This window comes from Sus scrofa, chromosome 2 (genome assembly GCF_054392235.1).
Source record: "Sus scrofa isolate SSC_HxYL_T2T_F1_AM1 chromosome 2, Sscrofa_HxYL_maternal_Yorkshire_Landrace_v2.0, whole genome shotgun sequence".
NCBI classification, from domain to species: domain Eukaryota; kingdom Metazoa; phylum Chordata; class Mammalia; order Artiodactyla; family Suidae; genus Sus; species Sus scrofa.
The window spans coordinates 44,545,933-44,566,900 of record NC_139384.1 but is presented as its reverse complement, the minus strand read 5'-3'; the positions used below and the strand labels follow the sequence as shown (position 1 = coordinate 44,566,900).

The window sequence follows — 20,968 nt, the reverse complement described above, 5'->3', positions numbered from 1 at the left end:
GCTACTACGGGATAAATAGACCCGGGAGCCTGGCTCAAAGGGTAGGGGTGGGGAAGCCCCAGGACGCTGCCGCTGCTCTCCTCCCCGTCAGTCAGGAGGGACAGGATAGAGCAGGGTGGTGGACAGCTGGGTGTGCATTCAGACCCCAAGTACTTTGCTATCGCACTGCCGGGGCTCCGGAGCCGCAGAAAGTTTCTGGCAACCCTTGCCGCTGGGGTTGGGCAAAACCAGGACTGCACCGCCCCCCGCTGGGATATGGAGCTGCTGTCGCCACCGCTCCGCGACGTAGATTTGACGGGCCCCGACGGCTCTCTCTGCAACTTTGCAACAGCGGACGACTTCTATGATGACCCGTGTTTCGACTCCCCGGACCTGCGCTTCTTCGAGGACCTGGACCCGCGCCTCGTGCACGTGGGCGCGCTCCTAAAGCCCGAGGAACACTCGCACTTCCCTGCCGCAGCGCACCCGGCCCCGGGAGCTCGTGAGGACGAGCATGTGCGCGCGCCCAGCGGGCACCACCAGGCGGGCCGCTGTCTACTGTGGGCCTGCAAGGCGTGCAAACGCAAGACCACTAACGCCGACCGCCGCAAGGCCGCCACCATGCGCGAGCGGCGCCGCTTGAGCAAAGTCAACGAGGCCTTCGAGACTCTCAAGCGCTGCACGTCTAGCAACCCGAATCAGCGGCTGCCCAAGGTGGAAATCCTGCGCAACGCCATCCGCTATATCGAAGGCCTGCAGGCGCTGCTTCGCGACCAGGACGCCGCGCCCCCTGGCGCTGCAGCGGCCTTTTACGCGCCTGGCCCGCTGCCCCCGGGCCGAGGCGGAGAGCACTACAGCGGTGACTCAGACGCATCCAGCCCGCGCTCCAACTGTTCCGACGGCATGGTAAGGCCAGGACTCTGGGCCAGAGAAGTGAGGGCAGTTCTCGGTATATCGCCAGTGTGTTTCCGAGGGAGGGCAAGGAGTTGGCCCCCAGCTGGGAGGGTTGGGTGGGGAACGTTTCCGAGAGTGAACCCCCTGTGCCCCGGGCAGTTGTCACTGGGTTGGCCTAGTGCTTTGGGGACGCACGGGACGGATGCGATCCATCCGATTGAGGGCATTATCAGAACACTGCAGCGCCAACACGAAGATCTGCTTTTTCACCATTTCTCCCTATTGTCAAAATGCAGATTTGTGCTACGTGACTGTCTACCCTCTATTTGGCTCGGCAAGCTCCAGAGAGCTCCTGCCTACTCTTCCTTCCCAACCCGGACAGATCTGGGCCCGGAACTCTTGTGGCTGACACTTGGGGAGTTGGGGAAGGGGCGGCCACAGGGAGTGATGCTCCAGCCCTGCGCGGTTCCCAAGACTAACCTGGTCGCCCTTGCTGTTTGCAGATGGATTATAGCGGCCCCCCGAGCGGTGCCCGGCGGCGGAACTGCTACGACGGCACCTATTACAGCGAGGCGCCCAGCGGTGCGTATTCTCAACCCCTTCCCACATTCCCTTTTGAGCTGCCCTGGCTTCTCTTATCTAGGACCTCCTCGTCCCCATCCTGGGAGATGATACAGGGAATGAAACACTAAGCCTGTAGTTCCTTTTTCTCCGTGAAATTTTGCGGCATCCTCGCGAATTCTGGCTGGCCCCCAGTTTCCCGTCTGCCCCAAAGCACTGAGACCAGAGGTGGGAGCCTAGTCCGCCACTCCACCCTTGCATACTAACCTACCCCTTCCCCGCGCAGAACCCCGGCCCGGGAAGAATGCTGCGGTGTCGAGCCTCGACTGTCTGTCCAGCATCGTGGAGCGCATCTCCACCGAGAGCCCCGCCGCGCCCGCGCTTCTGCTGGCGGACACGCCGCGGGAGTCGTCTCCGGGCCCGCAAGAGGCGGCCGCCGGGAGCGAGGTCGAGCGCGGCACCCCCACCCCTTCCCCGGACGCCGCCCCGCAGTGCCCCGCGAGCGCGAACCCCAACCCTATCTACCAGGTGCTCTGAGGGGGTGGGCGGCCACAACGGAGGGCGCGCTGCTGCTTATGGGCCGGAGGGATGGTGCCCCTAGGGTCCCTCGCGCCCAGAAGTTTGAGCTTCAATGCCAACTCCTCTCCTAAACAGCGCTTTAAAAGCGACCCTCCAGAAGTAGGAGTGGCGGGAGAAATGATTTTTGTTTCCGCCTCTCGCACCCCAGGGCAAGGACATGGTCCTTTTTGGTTGTTGTTGTTTTCCACGCAGCACCCTTCCCTGAGACCCGCTGCGATGGCCGTTTGATGTTACTCGGTGGGCCAGAGCTGACCCCTGACCGCCCAGGCGGGCCCTCTCCTCGCTCCCTCCCTCATGGTGGGGAGCGGGGCGGGGAGGGGGGGGGAACACAAGCAGATCTAAGCCGCGCCCCTGGACGCCCGGAAGCTTAAAGGCGCCTGGCCTTTCCTTTCCTGAGTCCTCCGGGTGTCACCTCTTTACCGCTGTCAGCGGAATACGTTCCTGTCCCAAGTGTAACAGGTGTAACGGTAACCACTCCTACCCCCTCCCCCGGTTCAGGACCACTTTTTGTAATACTTTTGTAATCTATTCCTGTAAATAAGAGTTGCTTTGCCAGAGCAGGGGCCCCTAGGGCTGTATTTATCTCTGAGGCATGGTGTGCGGTGCGACAGGGACTTTGTATGTTTATACGGCAGGCGGGCGAGCCGCGGGCGCTCGCTCAGGTGTTCGAAATAAAGACGCTAATTTATATTGCGGTGACTCCGGCTTTCGCTGGGGTTGGGGGCAGGTTTTTGGCTTGGAGGAAAATCTGCAAACTGGGCCAGTTGTACCGCAGCGACCTCTGTAGGAGAAAGAAGGATTTCCAGGAGGAAGTTTGGGGCGGGCAGAAGGGAGGGGGTGTGTATGTTTCCGATGGCAAGATCCTCTGACTGTGAAGTACATCACCCCACACAGGTCAGTGGTTCTCGTGTCAGGATGGATATTTGAATGATCTGAGTAGTTAAAAAAAGATCTATGGCTGCCCCCCCCAGAGATTCTGATTAAATACATCTGCTCCAGATAACCCTGGCCAGGGACTGATATTTTTCAAAAAGCTCCCCAGGTGATTCTGAAGTGCCTATATGGTTGAGAATGATGCCTCTCCATACACACAGAGTGAAGCCGGTGTGGTGTCCAGAAGGATCACTGAAAAGACAGGTCCCCCAGGGCCACTCAGAACCTTCATGGGTATAGAGGATGTGATGAGGTGCTCACAGCATTATGATGGAAAATCTGAATGAAGGTGAAGCAGCATTGCAAGCTGTATAGTATTTTCAGGCTCTTGGCGAGAGGTGTAATCCCAAGGGGACAGCCTAGAAGGCCAGACGGGCACAGAGGCCTCTACTCTAAGTAACCCAGCACTTAGAGCATCCTGGCACTGTCAGATCTCATAAGACAGGTGCCCAAAGCTTGCAAGGAGAGGGGCACAGGCAAACCTGCATCATCACAGGTGGTATCAGTGCTCTTATCAAGCCGTATATACTCTGAGAGCAGAGGAGGGGCTGTTGAAATAGCCAGGGTCCTGGGGAGGGCATCATGGAAGAGATGCCCTTTGAACTGTGTCTTGAGAAACAAAAGAAAACATCACATGCACAATGCCTACAGACCTCCCCCCCACACACACACAGGGGACACACAGACAGGGGACACCCCCCCCCCCACACACACACACACATCTCTGGGAGGGCACCTCTGGATAAATAGCCTGGCAGAAGTTCTGCCCAATCCCACCCCCTGATTCACATATACTTGTTACTGGGACTTTACTGCCTCCTACATCTCCCTCCTACAGACCCTTTTTTTCCTGAAAATGATACAGGCCCCCTTTCAAGGGCTCTTCTCAGCAAGGTGGGGCGAGCATGGAGAGGGCCTGGGGAAGGCAGGCAAGACATAGTGGCAGCAGGGAGAGCTGAGGATGGGCTGTCTGCTCTCAGGGCTGCCCTGTTACTAAAGATCTTCAGCTTTTGTATTGGCTGCTTCCTCAGATGTGCCTTGGGCTTCTTTACACTCCTTTGAGACCCCCTGGAGCTCATTCATGAATTAATTCATTCAACAGACACCAGGTTCCATGCTGGGTGAAAACAGAGACCAGTGGACACCCACGGTTTCTGCCCTTGGGGAGCACCCAGCCATTTGGGGACTGGATCTTTTTGCAGCTGGTTACATCACGATGGATTAAGTGCTATAATGGGGGTGTATGTGGCAGAGGGACACAGTAGGAACAGGAGATATAGGCAAGCAAGCTGCCACTGCTAAGGATCTTAAAGGAGCTGGTCAGGAAAGAGGAGACAAGGATGCTCCAAGCGGAGGAAGTGGCAAGGGCACAGACCCAGCGGTGACAGAAAGCAAACTGTGCCTTCATGAAACCAAAAGTACTCACAGGGAGGGGCCAGAGGTGAGATGGGGGAGAGGCAGAAGCAGGGCCACCAGGGACCTCATTTGGGCTTTATCCTGAAGGCAGTCGGGAGCCAGGGAGGAATCCACCAGGGGAAGGTAACAGATAAATCTGTATTTTAGAAAGGCCATTCTGGGCTGGCAGCATGGATAGGAGGGAACAAGACCTCAGACAAGAAGCTGTGTCAAGAAGTCACCAGGGTTGCTCAGAGGAGACATGACATGGCCTGAACTGGGTTTGTGACAGGGGGTGGGAGAAAAAGCACAGGAGTAGAGACAGTTGTGCTAGATAAAGTCTGGGTGTTAACAGTACAATGGAGAATCTTGTGTGTGTGTGTATGTGCATGTGTGTCTTTTCAGAGCTGCTCCAGTGACACATGGAAGTTCCCAGGTGAGGGGTCGAATGGGAGCTATAGCTGCTGACCTACACCCCAGCCACAGCAAAGCCAGATCCAAGCCATGTCTGAGATGACGCCACAGCTTGCTGCAACACTGGGTCCTTAACCCACTGAGCAAAGCTAGGGATCAAACCCAAATCCTCATGGATACTAGTTGGGTTCTGAACCCGCTGAGCCACAGCAGGAACTCCAACAATGAAGAATCTTGAGGGCAGAGTCCCTACCCTCACACAACTTAGAATCCCCTGGGGCAATATCAGTAGACAGAGAATTAAGTGAAAAATGCCATGCTATAAATGATGAGAAATGCTGTACAGAGAAGTAAAAGGACCAATGAGAGGTGATAATGGGTTCGAGAAGGTAATCAGGCACAGGGAGGAAGGAGGCAGGACTTTTGCCCTGAGAAAACCAATTGCATATATGAGGAAGGCCCCAGTAGCCTGTAGGAAGCTGATGTGCAGTTAGAAAAAAAAGTGTCTTTTTGAGAGTTCCTGTCGTGGCGCAGAGGAAATGAATCCGACTAGGAACCATGAGGTTGCGGGTTCGATCCCTGGCCTTGCTCAGTGGGTTAAGGATTTGGTGTTTTGGTGAGCTGTGGTATATAGGTCACAGTTGCAGCTCAGATCTGGCGTTGCTGTGGCTCCAGCGTAGGCCGGTGCTCCGATTAGACCCCTAGCCTGGGAACTTCCATGTGCTGCGGGTGCAGCCCTAAAAGCACAAAAAGACCAAAAAAAAAAAAAAAAAAGAAAGAAAGAAAGAAAGAAAAGTGTCTTTTCTTACCAGAGGATGTGGCTCTGCACCAGGGTTCATGACTAGGCAAACAAGAAAGAGCCGGTTGGACATCAGGCCCCACTCACACCCTGGTCAGGTGTGCTTGTTCAGTGAACAACCTATAGAACTGTTCTCAGAGCCTTGTGTGCAGAAGCGCTAAGGATGGAAGGGAAAAGGAGAGGCCGAGGATGACTTCAGGCTCTGGTTTGCTTCAGCATGGACAGTAGTGCCATTAGAGATGAAGATCACAGGAGAGGAAGAAGCAGGCATGGGGACAGATTTAGTCCTGGACACTTCTGGTTGCAAGAGCCAGAAACCCAATTCAAACTAGGTGAAACCCCACAGGGGGGTGTGTTGGAAGGACTCAGTGTGGCTCACATATGGAAATAGCACTGCAAGCACCGCAGTACCCATGGGCCTTGGGAGTCAGGACTGGAGCCCCTCCTACCCATCCACACAGCCCCCTTCTTGCCTCTATGCTCTCCTAGTCCGTATTGGTTTTCTCCAGCAACTCAGGGATTACCTCAGATCTCACCATTGAACTCCGCTTAGTTAAAGATGAGATCAGCCCATGGATGATGGGACTCGAGGTCGCCTCCTGGCCTGGCCTGCACCTCAGTCCCCTGGGCAGGGTGTGCTAGAAGACACATCTAACTGAACCCAACTCCGTTTGCAGCGTAGGTGAAATGGCCTCTGCTCTTGGGGCCATTTTCACCTGGGCTGGATCTGAGGGGACACTGGGCGGTGCCCTCCCATAGAGACACATGCATGTCTCTACACATGTGTACACCACACATGTCCCCAGAGCATAGCACCAGGGGCTTATGCACCTGGAAGCCAAGGAGCTTGAAGCTTCAGGTCCTCACCATTGCATGAGCTCCTCCTAAGGCCCTGGGAGAAGTCCTAGAAACATCTTCATATGGTCTAGTTCCTTTTTAAATTTTCCAAAGGAAAATATTTTAGCTAACTGGCTATGACCATTTTCTCTATTCTGACTGCCCCCTTGAGTTGAGTGGCATTTAGGGGCATATTGGGTTCTCTTGAAAGGTATCTGTTTTGTTTGAGTTTAGTGGAATATATTTTAAATAAATGAAATATGGAGTTCCCGTTGTGGCTCAGTGGGTTATGAATCTGACTAGTATCCATGAGAATGAAGGTTTGATCTTTACCCTCGCTCTGTGGGTTAAGGATCCTGTGTTGCCATGATCTGTGGTGTCGGTCACAGATGTGGCTCAGATCCCGAGTCGCTGTGGCTGTGGCGTAGGCCAGCAGCTGCAGCTCCACTTCGACCCCTAGCCTGGTAACTTCCATATGCTGCAGGTGAGGCCCTTAAAAAGCATAAATAAAATCAATCAATCAATTAATTAATTAATAATTAAAATATGTAACAGAAGCAGGAGTTCCCACCGTGCACAGTGGGTTAAGAGTCTGACCATAGCATCTCCAGTCTCTGCAGAGGCACGGGTTCAATCCCTGGTCTGGCACAGTGGGTTAAAGGATCTGGCATTGCTGCAGCTTTGGTGCAGGTCACAACGGTGCCATAGGTTGCAGCTACGGCTTGAATTCAGTCCCTGGCCCAGGAACTTCCATATGCCATGAGTGCTGCCATTTAAGAAAAAAATAACAAACAGAATCAATAATAATGAACAATGAAATAAATTATAATGATTCTGATATTGAGAAGGCAAGAGTACCCCCCAAAATATATTTAGATCATACCCAAAAGCAGTTTATGAAAAGAGAGAGATAACTTTTGAATGGGATTATTCAAAAGACTCTTGCATTGTTTGATTATCTAATCGACAAATAAAGTGAATTATATGAACATATTAGAAAAAGATTTAAATTTTTTCCCTGGTCTAACACAAAATATTGACATCAATGAAAACAGAATAAAATTCATAATATGCCACCATAATAAGACCTTAACACCATAATAAGACCTTAACACCAAGGAACTTTTCTAATGAATCCTGCCAATTTAAAAGCATTTAAAATTAAGCACAGAAAAACTCAAAATATCTTGAAATGCTATAGTCCACAGATGAAAAAAATTTGATGGCGTTTTCTCCAAAGTTGACAACAATCCTAAAATGGAACATTTTAGGTACAATTTCCAATAGATAGTTCCAATAGAGTGGTGAGCCTGGAAAAGGCTTCTCTAAATTATTCAAGACACCAAACAAGTTTTGATCAACTCTGTTGAAGGAGAGACTGGATTAGCTGCATGAGATCTCAATTATCAGTAGAGAAAATAATAGAATCATGTGAAGAGGCAGTTAAAGAACACATAGCCCGATGCGGGTAGAAAGGAGTGGGCAAGACTGAAAAAGGCAAGGAAAAGAGCCAGAGGAGAAAGACAAAAAGGACAAGGAGATGAAGAGGAGGATGAAGATGAAATGGTGATGATGCTAATGATGGGGAGAATAATTTAATTCTAGCGCCGTCTTTTTCTCATCTATAAAACACTGAATCATCTGTACACAACTCACTAGTGTTAAAGAGAAAAACTGCGAAGCTGTGTAATCCTCCTTTTTATTCCGTACAGGGTCATTTTTGTATAGTTAACTTTTTTTCAGACATTTAATAGTGGGTTTTATTTGATTTTATTTTTTATTTAGCTTGTTGTTGGTACATCTCAAAGGTAAAAATGACTCCTTTATGTTTTTCATTTTTTAAAGTTTGATTGAAGTATAGTTGATTTGCAATGTTGTGATCATTTTTGCTGTAACAGTGGGTTTTAATTCATGTAGAACTTTGCCAGCAGCAGAGGGAAGTGAGTCCTGGATGATGTCCATGGCCACGTAATTCCTGGGATTGAGGCCTGGCTGTGCCACTGACCAACTCTGAGACCTTGGAATTGTGACTTACTCTTTTGGATTTGGACTTTCTCCGTGTGTTATGAGTTGGTGAATTTAAAAGATAGGTTCCAGTTCTGGGAGTTCCTGTTGTGGCACGGTGGAAACAAATCCGACTAGGAACCATGAGGTTTCGGGTTTGATCCCTGGCTTCGCTCAGTGGGTTAAGGATTTGGCGTTACCGTGAGCTGTGGTGTAGGTCGCAGACTCAGATTTTGAGTTGCTGTGGCTGTGGTGTAGGCCAGCAGCTGCAGCTCCAATTTGACCCCTAGCCTGGGAACCTCCATATACTGCAGATATGGCCCTAAAGACAAAGAGACAAAAAAAAAAAAAAAAAAAAAAAAAAAAGGTATATTCCAGTTCTGAAATGCTTGAGGAACTCATTCATTTAAAGCATTTCAGAGAAAGAAAACGATAACAAAATAGGTCTTTTACAGATGAGAGAGCTGGACTCAGGAGAAACAGATTTTTTTTTAGCCTAAGTAAATTATTTACAGCCTCCAGGCTTCTTGGTGCTTCTTTTACTTTTCCCAATTTTAAAAACTGAGATATAATTTACATACCATAACATTCACACGTTTAAAGTGTCCAATTAAGTGGTTTGCATTATATTCACAACCGTACCCCTGAGCGGTCACTCCCCACTCCTCCTCCTCCCCCAGCCCCGGGCAACCACTCATCCATTTTCTGTATCTATGGATTTGCCTATTCTGGACACTTCATATGAATGGAATCGCACATTATATGGCCTTTTGTGTCTGGCTTCCTTCACTTAGCATAGCTTTTTTAAGGTTCATCCATGTAATACATAGCATGTATCAGTACTTCATTCCTTTTCATAGCTGAATAATATTCCAGTGTGTGGATCCATCACCTTTTGTTTATCCATTCATCAGTTGATAGATATTTGGCTTGTCTTTTTTTTTTTTTTTTTTTAGCTCTTATGAATAACGCTGCTATGAACATCCATGTACAACATTTTGTGTAAACATGTGGTTTTAATCCTCTGGGTATATACCTAAAGTGAAATCACTGGGTGTATCATAACTTTATGTTTAAATTTTTGAAGAACTGTCAAAATCTTCCCCAAAGCAGCTGTACCATTTTACATTCCCAACAGCAATGTATTAGGGTTCCAATTTCTCTGCATCCTCCACAGCACTGCTATTGTGTATGTGTTTTTATTCTGCCGTCCTAGTAGGTGTAAAGTGTATCTCATTGCAATTTTGATTTGCATTTCACTGGACTAATGATGTTGGTATTTTCCTTGTGTTATGGGCCACTTGTAGATCTTTTTTGGAGAAATGCCTATTCAAATCCTATGTCCATTTTAAAATGAGGTTCTTTGTCTTTTGTTGAGTTATGAGAGTTCTTTATATATTCTAGCTACTAGACTCTTGTCACATATATAGTCTGCAAATATTTTCTCATTCTATGCATTGTCTTTTCATGTTCTTGGTATTGTCCCTCAAAGCACAGAAGTTTGGCCGTACTGTTGGAGATGATTTTATCTATATTATTCTTTTGCTACTGTGTTTTTGGCATCATATCTAGGAAACCATGACCTAATCCAAGTAAGACTCTTATAGTTTTAGTGCCTACATGTAAGTATTTGATCCAGTTTTAGTTGATTTTTCTATATGATGTGAAGAAGGGGTCCAACATCATTGTTTTGCATGTGGATATCCAGCTGTCCCAGCACTATTTGTTGAAAAGGCTATTCTTGCCCCTCCCCCCATTGAATTGTCTTGGTACCTTTGTCAAAAATTGACTATACATATATGGGTTGATTTCTGGTTTCTCAATTCACTTGCATTGATCTATGAGTTTACCCTTATGCCAGTACCACACGGCCTGATTACTGTAGCTTTGTAGTAAGTTTTGAAATGGGGACATGTGAGCCCTTCAATTTTGTTCTTCTCCAAGATTATTTTGGCTATTCTGGGTGCCATGCATTTCATGAATGTATCTTTAAATAGCCCCATCCTGGTGATATTTTCAAACCACAAATAGCCACAAACTTGACCTGATCCATTATGGAAGCTGTAAAGTGGCATAGAAATTTAAAGCAGGTTCTTATTGGTGCATAGAAAAAAAACAGTTTTATATGAGAGGATGATGATTTTTTTTTCATTTGCAATCATATTTGATGCAGCTTCAGTAAAACAAATGTGGTCTTATTAACTGAACATCATTCTGTAATTGCAAAAAAAGGTTGCAACTGTTTTTGTTTTGTTTTGTTTTGCTAGCATTAGGATTGCTTCCAAATAAATAGAACTTATTTTGAAGTATTATGTAGCTGTGTCGGACAGTTAATTAAACATATTTTTTCTGGATTTTTAAAAATGTTCTTAGTATTTGTCAGCCTTCTACAATTTACATTTGGTCCTGATTTCTTTTCTAAATAGAAATAAATATTTACTTTTGTACCCAGCTTTCTATTTTTTTTTTTTTTAAGTGTGACACCTGCCGTCTCCTGCCACACACACATCTAAACTTCAAACCTCACAGAACCTGGACGGAGCCCTGAACCCTGCCAACCAGGCTTGCCTGCAGGCTGACTTAGGCCCGAGGGCCCGCCCAGAACACACATAGGAGAACCCACAAGGCTCCTATCAAGGAGCCCCAGAAGGAGGAAGCCCCTTGGGACAGCCGTGTGTCTCCAGCTGCTTCTGGGAGAATCAGTGGCCCCTGTTCCATCCTGCTGGGGACACTCTTGCAGGAGCACCTGCACCCATCCATCTTTCCTACACACGTCCACCCCTGACCCTCCTCCGGACCCCCTCACCACAGCCACCATCATTTTCCTGCTCCCTCCTCCCTCCCATCTTCCCCAAAGTCAAGCCCAGGGAGGGCTGACGCTCTGCCCCTGGGGCAATACTGACACTCTGAGGGACAGACATTGCTGGGAATGGCAGGAGCCCCTGAGAGAGATGTGGGGTAAGGGCTGGTTCAGGGGTTCCAAGGAGGTGGGCCGTCCTAGAGGAGGGGGAGAAGGGAAGGAGAGGAAGCTAAATGAGAGACACTATCTCACTGAGTCCTCAAGAAATAGGACTCCCTTTATGTGGATGAGGAAACAGAAGCCTAGGGAGGGAAAGGGACTAGTTGCCACAGCTAGTAAGCAGCAAAATGAGATGGGTACCCAAAGCTTGGTTCTCTCAACCAAAGGATATGTTAACCCCCCGCCCCCGGGATATTTGACAGTGTCAGACCTCTTTGACTGTCACGAATGGGGAAGGGCTTCTACTGACATCTAGTGGGTAAAGGCCAGGAATGCTGCTAAACATCCTATGATGCCCAGGCCAGTCCCTTCAACAATGGACTGACTATCTGGCCCAAAATGTCAACAGGGTAGAGATGACAAACCCTGGTCCAGGACTTCCCCAAAGCATTATTTACCTTGGTCCCAGACTTCCCCTGGCCTAAGAGATCTGGACTCCACTCGCCCAGGGGCCACAGGAAGGAACAAGGGTACACCCCACCCCATTCCCAGCTTAGGTACCAGGGTCAGTGCTCAAGCTATAGACCTAGTAGCCATGGTCACCAATTTCCTACTATGGAACCTCTCATTTCACTCTCCGCTGTCCATTGGAGGGAGTTCTGGTCTGCAGAGGAGATGCCTGTTGGTTGCATTGCTTACCATCAGTCCAAAGTCTGCCCTGTTTGAGCCCTACTTAGATTCGTTTCCAGATGTGGCCACAAGATGGCACCCCAACCCACCAGGAGTGCTAAGGCTCTGGGCCTGGGAGAGAGCATGCAGGATGGACCAACCTGGACCAAGGCCTCGGGGTTGGACTTGGGCAAGTTCCAAAGCCTAGCAGGACCAGATCTAAGGCCTGCAAATGCCAGGTGTGAGAATATAGGCCGACTTGGCTTCAGGAGGCCCTTTACCTTTTTCTAGTCTGTCCCCAGCCCCCACTCATCCTCCAGCCATTCCCACATCAACCTCCTCTAGCCTGAACAAGAGAAATGACAGAGATGAGGGGTTATGATAAAGGGCTTATTGTTATTCCTACCCAACAAAAAAGAAACTGAGGTACAGAGAAACTGAAGTTTGTCCACGATGATAGCTAGTCAAATGGTGGAGCTAGGATTTGAACCCAGGCAGTTTGATTCTACAGTTTATGCTCTGACTACTGAACTACCATCCTGCTGGTAGTTCACTGCACCCTTCATCCTCCATGTGCCAAGAGCCATTGATCCCAAAGACCCTCTGGCGTGAGACCACAGCTTTCCTCTGCAAGGAAAGGAACAGATGACTATAAATGGGGGGAGTTGCTCAAAAGAGGAAAGGGGCTAGGTTCTCAGCTGGACTGAGCATCTGGTTAGTGGCTGTGGGTAAGAAGCTAAGGCTGGTTCGCCAAGTCCTCCTCCCCACCCCCATTTCTCTGCGGCCTTTTCTCTTTTTTTCTATGTTGCCCTCTTGGTTTTTCTGGGCTCTCTGCAAATGCCAGCCTTCTCACAGTGTGAATAAGAAACGAGAGGAGGGACTTTTGTGTCTTTGCTTAGGATCGAGAAGGGGAGCATGCTTTGGGGGCTGGGGGTGTCATCCAGGAGAAAGGTGAGACTCCTCAAATGGGACAGCGTGGGGTACCCGATGGGCAGCCCCCCTCTCCCACCTGGAAGCTCTCTCTCTAAGCCTTCTCTGCTCACTCCAAAGGGGATTTTAGGTGCAATGGACACATTTTCACCCTCCCCTCCCTCCAGCCCCAGCTTCCCTCATTTTTCTCATCCTTCAGTCTCCTGTTCACATTACACAATCCTTCCCCTTCTAGGAGCCCCACGCCTCTCTCTGTCTCTTCCACTGCTTCTCCCTACCATCTGGGGCTACTTTCCTTCCCCATTATGGCTCCCCATGGGGCAGTGGTCTGAAAGGGCTCTGCCCTGATGCCCTGAGAAACCCTGGCTAAGTCTCCTCTTGCCTCAGCCTTGGTTACAGGCACCAGACTCCTAGAGCCTCTGACACGAGGATTCTAGGATCCCAGCGCCTCTCCTGGCCTTTCTCAAATCATGCAGCCCTTCGTGAGGAGCTACTGTGCTCTCGGCACTGTGGAGGAAGCAAGCGAGAAGCAGCCCTGGAGGAGCTGATGGTCCTTTGCAGGAGTAGGGGAAGGCAGTGAAATAAGCTATAGTGAAGATGAGGGAGCCATACCCTGATCCATGGGGTCCTGCAGGAGATGGAAGAGGTGGAGCCCTGGGCCCCTATGGTTGGCAGAATTGCAAAAGGCTTCCTGTGGTAAGTGGTGGGGGTGGCCAGGGGGAGAGGGACTGGACATCTGGCTGGAAGGAAGGGGAGGTTTGGAGAGGCCTCTCTCTTGTCTCTCCCCATTTTAATTTTTCCCAGCTTTGTGTGTGTGTCCATCTCTCTGTGTCCAACTTTTCCTGTTATTTCTGGGAACTCTGTTTCTCTCTTTTATCACCTCCTTGGATTGGGGCAGAACTTGCTGAGACTCTGTGTCCTGGGAATATGCATGTGGGCCAAGCTGAGCTGCACCAGGTCCAGCCTCCTCATGGGTCGGGGATGGGGCTCACACTGGTCAGGAAGAGAGGGACACTGAAAAGCAGTCCCATCCCTATATTACTCTGAGATTGAAGGGGAAAGAGCTCTGACTTATAGGAAGAACACAGATCAATCTCTGGAGGAAGGAGATGCCATCCTGGCCCCAGACTCCAGCTCTCTCTTTGCCTGTGCCCATCCCTGCTCCTGTTCCTGCCATAACTCTGCTTCTTTCCATCTCTCCCCCTGTCCTTCACCCACCCTTCAACTCTTGCTCTGCCCTTTGCCCCCTCTCCAACCCTCTCCATTCCTCCAAACCTTTTCCCCAGGGCACACAGATTTCTGCTACAGTTGGGCTGGGATTCCCCTGGCCAAGTGACGAGAAAGATGTCTGCAGCACAGCTTCGTCCCCAGGCCCACAACCAGGTCTGTGGGTCAGTGTTGAGGGACAGCTGTCTGCACAGTTAGCAAGTGCCGACAGGTAAATAAGAGCCTCGTGTCTTCTTAATTAAATCGCCCTTTGCCCAGGCAGCCTTGTGTTCGATTGGGCTGGGCTGGATCAATATGCCTCTTTCCCAGCGCAGCCACCCCTGGATCGAGGCCTGACCATCTAAGCCCTGCTCAGGCCCCCCTGCCCACTTCCCTGGCAGCCTGGAGCCCCTAGAGGGCAGGGTTACTTGTGCCCCTGTGCCTGGGACAGAGCCTGGGACAAGAAAAGAGCAAAGGAGTGATGGTTGCTTCGCTGAGTAGACTGAGGCACTGCCAGCAAACAAGGGCCAGGAAGGCTGGGAGGCCCAAACTGCAGCTCCCACGGAGGATCAACTAACTTCGAAGCCAGGAAGCACGGCAGGGGCTGCTCCTATCCAGCCCCCAGACACAGCATCAGCTTTACATTCAGGGCAGTTAAAACCCTGCGGAAAGGGGGCATCAGGGGCAGGAGGTGAGCTGGGGTGGAGTGGGGGACTGTCAATGTTCAAGACCAATAGAGGCAGTTTTCTTTTTTCTTTTTTTTCTTTTTTCTCTCTTTCTTTCTCTCTCTCTTTCTTACTTTTTTGGGTCACCCCTCAGCATGTGGAAGTTCCCAGGGCCAGGGGTCAAGTCCAAGCCACAGCAGGCACCATGCCAGATCTTTAACCCACTGCACCATGAGGGAACTCCCAGAAGGCCCTTTCCACAGGACTCCCCACCTAAGGATCCGGGGCTAGTGTGGGAGGATCAGTGAGTTGTGATCAGTATGGCAGAGTGTGTGGCACTCATGGGAGTCCAGGGTCAGCCTGGAGTTAAGAGGAGCCCATGGTCTGAAAAGGGTCGGAAGGGGTCCAGGATTACCAGGTTGTTGGTAGATGTCTTCCAAGACAACACAACCTAGCAGCGGGGTAACACACACCCACTCGGGGAGTGTTATTTTGGAATCCATGAAAGAGGTTTGCTATGGAAGGGACATGGGGGCTCCAGGTTCCCTGGAAGGGTCGATATTAAGGAGCTACTTGGAGAGGTCAATACTGGTCCAGGTCAAGGTGTCTCTGATAGTGGTCTGGAGTGTCTTGTTTCACTGGGGGATCAGACAGTCCCCAGTTTGGAAAGAGAGGGGAGGGAACCGACGCCCTTCTCACTTCAGTCTGACCCTGGGGGCGCGAGTCGAGACGTCTCTCTGAGCCTCCGCCCATCGAGGGGTGCTCCCTCGGGGCGGAGCGTCGGCGGGTCCCCCGGGAGCCGTAGGACTGGTGCCAGGCTGGCGCCCCCAGCGCCGGGGTTGAGGGAGGCCGGGCTCTGCGCGGGGCTGGGAGGGGGGCGCGGAATCAGGGCTTTTTAGGACCCAGCGCGGCGCCTCCCTCTGGGGGCGAGTGCGGCTGCGCGCGCCGTGTGCCCGTGTCCGGAGAGCGGCGGGCTGGACGCGGACCGCGCGAGCGAGCAAGCGAGCCAGCTAGCCGAGCAGCAACCCCGGTGGCAGCAGCGTCGCGGCGGCGGCGGCCGCTCCGCGCCTCGCCTCCCCGGCCTCTCCAGCCTTGCCTCGCCGCGCCCGGACCCGCCACCCCCGCCTCCCCGGCCCGACCGCCGCAGCCCCCTGGCCTCGGCCAGCAGCGCCAACCGCCTGCCCGAAGCAGGGCGCAGAGCGCGGGGCGCAGAGGCACCAGAGCCAGTGCCCGCCGGCCCCGCAGACCGAACCGAGCCCGGAGAACCCTTGCCGGGCCCCGCGCAGCTCCGCAACCGTCCGGGAGCTGTCCCTTCAGCACCGCCGCCGGAGCCGGAGCCTGAGTCCGAGCGCAGCCCAGCGGAGAGCCCCAGCTCCAGCCGGAGCGCACCGAGCTCAGCGCTCCGCGGCAGCAGCAACGAGCAGCACCCCGGGTGCCCCTGCCCAGGGGGCCCGCCATCTCCTCCGAGAGGCGGGGAGAAGGAGCGTGGAGGGCGGGCGGGCAGGCGCGCCCGCCGCCGGGGGGAGCAGGCAGCCAGGCAAGGAGAGGGAGGGGGCCGGAGTCCGCCCCGCGCCCGAGCTGCAGCCGGGCCACGCAGGGAGGAAGGCAGCGGGCGTCCATCTCCCCGGCGCCGAGAGCGCGCTGCGGCGACCACCTCACAGCCAGAGCGCGAATTTCCCGGCCCCCTCTCCTCCCCTCCCCTCCCCCTTCCGGGGCTGGTCTATGTCCGGCCCCGGGAGCGGCTGACCTTCCCCCCAAAAGCTTTGTGTCGATTTCTCCATTTTCCCGCTGAGATGGGGACGGGAGCCCGGTCCCCCCACCCTCTTTTCCCTCCTCCCGGGGTTCGCCTCTGAGCGCCGCCCCCCTCCCTCCTTTCCTCCTCCCTCTCTCCTTCCCTCCCTTCTTTCCTCCTCTGCCTCCTCCGCAGCCGGACCAGCTCCCTCCCACATCTGGCGCTTAGAGACCCTGGGGATCCCGCGCACACTCCCTTGGACCAGCACCAGACAGAAAGCGCCTTGAGGGGCTTGGGTAGTTTTTCGGGTGGCCAGAGCCGCGGTCCTCTGTCCCCCCGACGGCTGGGGGGAGGGGGGAGGAGGCCGCGCGCCCCCCTCCCCGACGCCAACTCCCCCTGGCGGCCGCTCCCATGGGTGTCGCTGGGCCGCGCCATGCCTAAGGAGGCGCCGCGATGGGCCAAGGGGACGAAAGCGAGCGCATCGTGATCAACGTGGGCGGCACGCGCCACCAGACGTACCGCTCGACGCTGCGCACGCTGCCCGGCACGCGGCTCGCCTGGCTGGCTGAGCCCGACGCCCACAGCCACTTCGACTATGACCCGCGCGCCGACGAATTCTTTTTCGACCGCCACCCGGGCGTCTTCGCGCACATCCTGAACTACTACCGCACGGGCAAGCTGCACTGCCCGGCCGACGTGTGCGGGCCACTCTATGAGGAGGAGCTGGCCTTCTGGGGCATCGACGAGACCGACGTGGAGCCCTGCTGCTGGATGACGTACCGCCAGCACCGTGACGCCGAGGAGGCGCTGGACAGCTTCGGCGGCGCGCCCCTGGACAACAGCGCCGACGACGCTGACGCCGACGGCCCTGGCGACTCAGGCGACGGCGAGGACGAGTTGGAGATGACCAAGCGCCTGGCGCTCAGCGACTCCCCGGACGGCCGGCCCGGCGGCTTCTGGCGCCGATGGCAGCCGCGCATCTGGGCGCTCTTCGAGGACCCCTACTCATCCCGCTACGCGCGGGTAAGTGACAGCTTCCCCATCAGAAGAGCGGGGCGGGAAGGCAGCGTTCTCTGCCTCCCGCGGGTAGGGGTAGATTCGAGAACTGGCTCCTAGGAAATCAGAACTGAAAGATGTGTGTGTGCACGCGTATGTGTATATACACACATACCTGTGTAAGAGTCGGAGTGGCTTCTCAAGGGTCACTAGCTCTGCACGTATGTAAGTTCTGTGCATTTCCAAATTTAATATGTATGAGTATGAATGGGTGTGTTTGTGTGTGAGTAGACTGTGTGTGCATATTTATGTAAGTGTGGTGGTGTATATTTGGGTGGATAAAGTATGTAGTAGGAATGAGTGAGCATGTGTGTATGAGTGTGCAGGAGTGCCCATGCACACGTATTTGCATCTTTGCAGGTGTACAGGGTGAAGGTGTGAACTGTCCTATGGATTCTGGTGTGGGGAGGGAAGCTGGGGCCCTCCTTCTCTCCCCAGGGAAGGGGTATCTGGAGCCAGCTGGGGCCCACAGAAGAGAGCTTGAGAGCTGGTCTCCTGCTTGTGACAGACCTCCCCCTCCACCAGCGCAGCCTCAGGCCATCCTGGGGGTAGGGTCAAGAGGGATTCTTTATGGCTATCAATCGATAGTTGGTGTAAGGCTGGGCTGTGGGGAGAAGAATGTGACCCCTCTGAGACCTGCTCCTGGAGACACAGGCTGCCCTTCGTCCTTGTCAAAGGGGGCAGGGGGGGCTGGAGGGGGGCCCTGGGCTTCTGCCTGTGCTTCCTCTGGGACCCATCAGAATGGAGAGGGGTCCTACAGGGGGAACCTGGGAGGACAGGACAAGGTGTGTGAGAGGTGGGTGTGTCTTCCTCAGCCACTCCCCTTTAATGACAGCATCTTGTTGCTAGGGAGAAAGGGCTACTGACCTTGGCCCTCAGATAGCCCCTCTGGATCAGTTTCCTCATCTGTGAAATGGGAGAGGGGCCGTCTGGTGAATTCTAAGGGGATCCTGCTTAACCTTGTCTGAAAGGGAGATACCAGCGGTGACCTACCCTGCAAGAGTCACCTCTTGCCTTCACTGGGCTCTGTCCTCGGGGGCCTGAATGGAGCCTAAGGCGTTGGGGGGAAGGTCTGAGGTGCGAATGTAAAGCGGAGCCCCTCCCCCATGTGTGAGCCAGCCCCCAACTCCCTAGCAGACGAAACACTGCCTTTGCTGCTCTGTGCTCCTTTGTGGCTCCACACCCCTTCCCTCCTGCCCCTGCGTAGCAGACTCCAGTGGGGACAGGGGATGGGGGACACTGAAGTGTCCATGGCAGAAAAAGGCTGTGTTTAGGCACAGGCCCAATAGGTGTGTTACTGAAATAAACACTCAGTGTTTTAGCATCTGAGGCAGGGGGCAGCAGGTCTTATGTATTAAATCTGAGATCAAATATGTGCGTATTGCAGAGGAGGGGCAGTAACAGGGAGGGAGTTAAACCCCCTGTTTTAAGGACCCTGCCCAAGGTCACTAGGGAGCGAAAGGCCAAACAGAAGCTGGAACCCCAGTCTCCTGGGACCCCATCCTCCCCTGAGCTGGCCGCCAGCTCCCTGCTATCCTCAGAGTGGACTGGGACCCTCAGAGGTCTCCCTCCCCTCCGTTTTCCTGACCGAGGCCACCCTCGCCAGAGGATTATGTAACTGGAGGCAGTGGCTAAGCTGCGGGGAGGGGCAGGCAGAAGGGGACTGAGGTTGAACCAGCACGTGTGTGTGTGTGTGTGTGTGTGTGGTAGGGGAGAGGGCCGGGGTTCAAGCAGTTGCCTCCCCAGCCTGTCTTTGACCTTCGGCAGCATCTTACCAGCACCCCAAACCCTCTGGCCTCAAAAGCAAAGAGCAGGCCCACCTCCCTCATTGTCCTCTCCACCTCTTGGCTCCCTAGAAGAGGCTGGGTCCACCCGCCATCCCCACTCTTCGAGCGCAGCTTTAGGGCTCTGGCCCATGCCCCTGAGTTTCAGGATAGGCAGGGTTCACGTGAGGCATGTTCCAGCTCCCTCCCCATCCACCTCCTTCCACTGGTCATTCCTAGGCAGTGGGGTGCCCCCCCCCTGTGTAAATAAATGAGTTGGATAAATGGGGCCTCGGAGTACAACACCTCACAGAAAAGTCCCAGCTCTCTCAAGTATCCATTGAAGAGCAGACTGAGGGAAGATCTGGGCAGTGGCGGGGGGTGGAGGAGGTTAGAAAGTGTCCCCCCTTCCCGCAGCCTCTCTCTGCCCCCTTCTTTCCTCAGTAGCCACACAGAGTTGTTCCAACTCCCTTGGGTGACAGATGAGGACACTGAGGCCTGCCCAAGGGTCTGCAGAAGCCGAGGGCAGAGCCTGGATTAGAACCCAGGCTTCCTGCTGCACACCCGGCTGGCCTAGCTGCATTGCGCTGCCTCTCTGCAGCTGAGCTGCGCAGAGCCGGCTGCCCGCCCTCCCCCTCCATCTCTGCTCTGCCGCTGCTTCTGTCACCTTTGTTTACCCCTCCTCCACAGGGGGCCCCCCACCCCAAGCCGCCTCAGCGTGGTGGGTCGAGATTTCAGTGCCTGTTCTGGATCCGAGACCAGAGTCCCGGGAGTGATATTTTAGATATGCGTGAAGGCAAGGCTGCATGTGTGAGAATCTGTGGAAGAGAGATTCTGTGTGGGTGTGAGAGATTCTTCATGTGTGTGAGAAAGACCTATGAGAATAAAAATATATGTTAGTGAAACTCTGGGTGTGTGTGTGTGTATTGAGACTATGTGAGAGAGAGTCTGGGTGTGTGTGTGTGTGTGTGTGTTGAGACTATGTGAGAGAGAGTCTGTGAGTATCTGTATCAGAAAAATTCATGTGAAAGTGGGAGAGACAGATTCTGTGTTTTGAGAGATGGACTTGGTGTGTGGATGCAGCTGCATGGGAGAGAGTACGTATATAAGAGAGAGACTCCATGTGTAAGAGAAATGCTGTGTGTGTGTGTGCATGTGTGTGTGAGTGTGTGTGAGAGAGAGCTTCTTGGGAGTTCGAGAGACTTAGGTGAGTGTATTTCTGTGTGGGGCAGGAGTGGAACTGTGAAGCTCCATGTGTGAGGCTGTGTGGGGGTCCTGTGTGTGATAGAGCCCGTGCGTGTGAGGCATGTGTAAGACAGAAGCTGTGTGTGAGAACCTAGTGTCAGTGTGGCTGTGTGGGCTTGTATGTGAGCGAGGCCCTGCGTGGCCTGGGTGTGAGCGCTTTGAGGAAGATGCGACTTCAGACCAGCTTCTACTGCTGCCTCCGTCTCCTGGGACTTTTGAGCTGCCTTCGTAAGCAGTTCTGCCCCCCTTTCCCATCCTTAGTAGAAATCCTGTGCTCGCTCAGGCCCGTCTTTGGTGCATGGGCCAGGCTGGGAGGCCACTGCGCCTCAGGTTAAGTGGCGGCTCTGG

At 53.1% G+C, this 20,968-nt stretch overlaps 2 protein-coding genes across 2 annotated transcripts in view; both read left to right on the top strand.

Annotated features, from left to right (window-relative positions):
• Positions 1-255: 255 nt before the first annotated feature.
• MYOD1 (myogenic differentiation 1) lies at positions 256-1,971 on the top strand. Its single transcript, NM_001002824.1, is given in 3 exon segments — positions 256-885; positions 1,377-1,455; positions 1,721-1,971. Coding segments are annotated over 3 exon segments (960 nt in total).
• Positions 1,972-15,806: 13,835 nt separating this feature from the next.
• The window catches only part of KCNC1 (potassium voltage-gated channel subfamily C member 1), a 46,540-nt gene continuing 41,378 nt past the window's right edge, over positions 15,807-20,968 (top strand). The window contains exon 1 of the mRNA XM_021083271.2: positions 15,807-17,579. Within this exon, the coding sequence (XP_020938930.1) occupies positions 17,010-17,579 (570 nt within the window). The 5' untranslated portion in view covers positions 15,807-17,009. The remainder of the gene's footprint in view (positions 17,580-20,968) is intronic.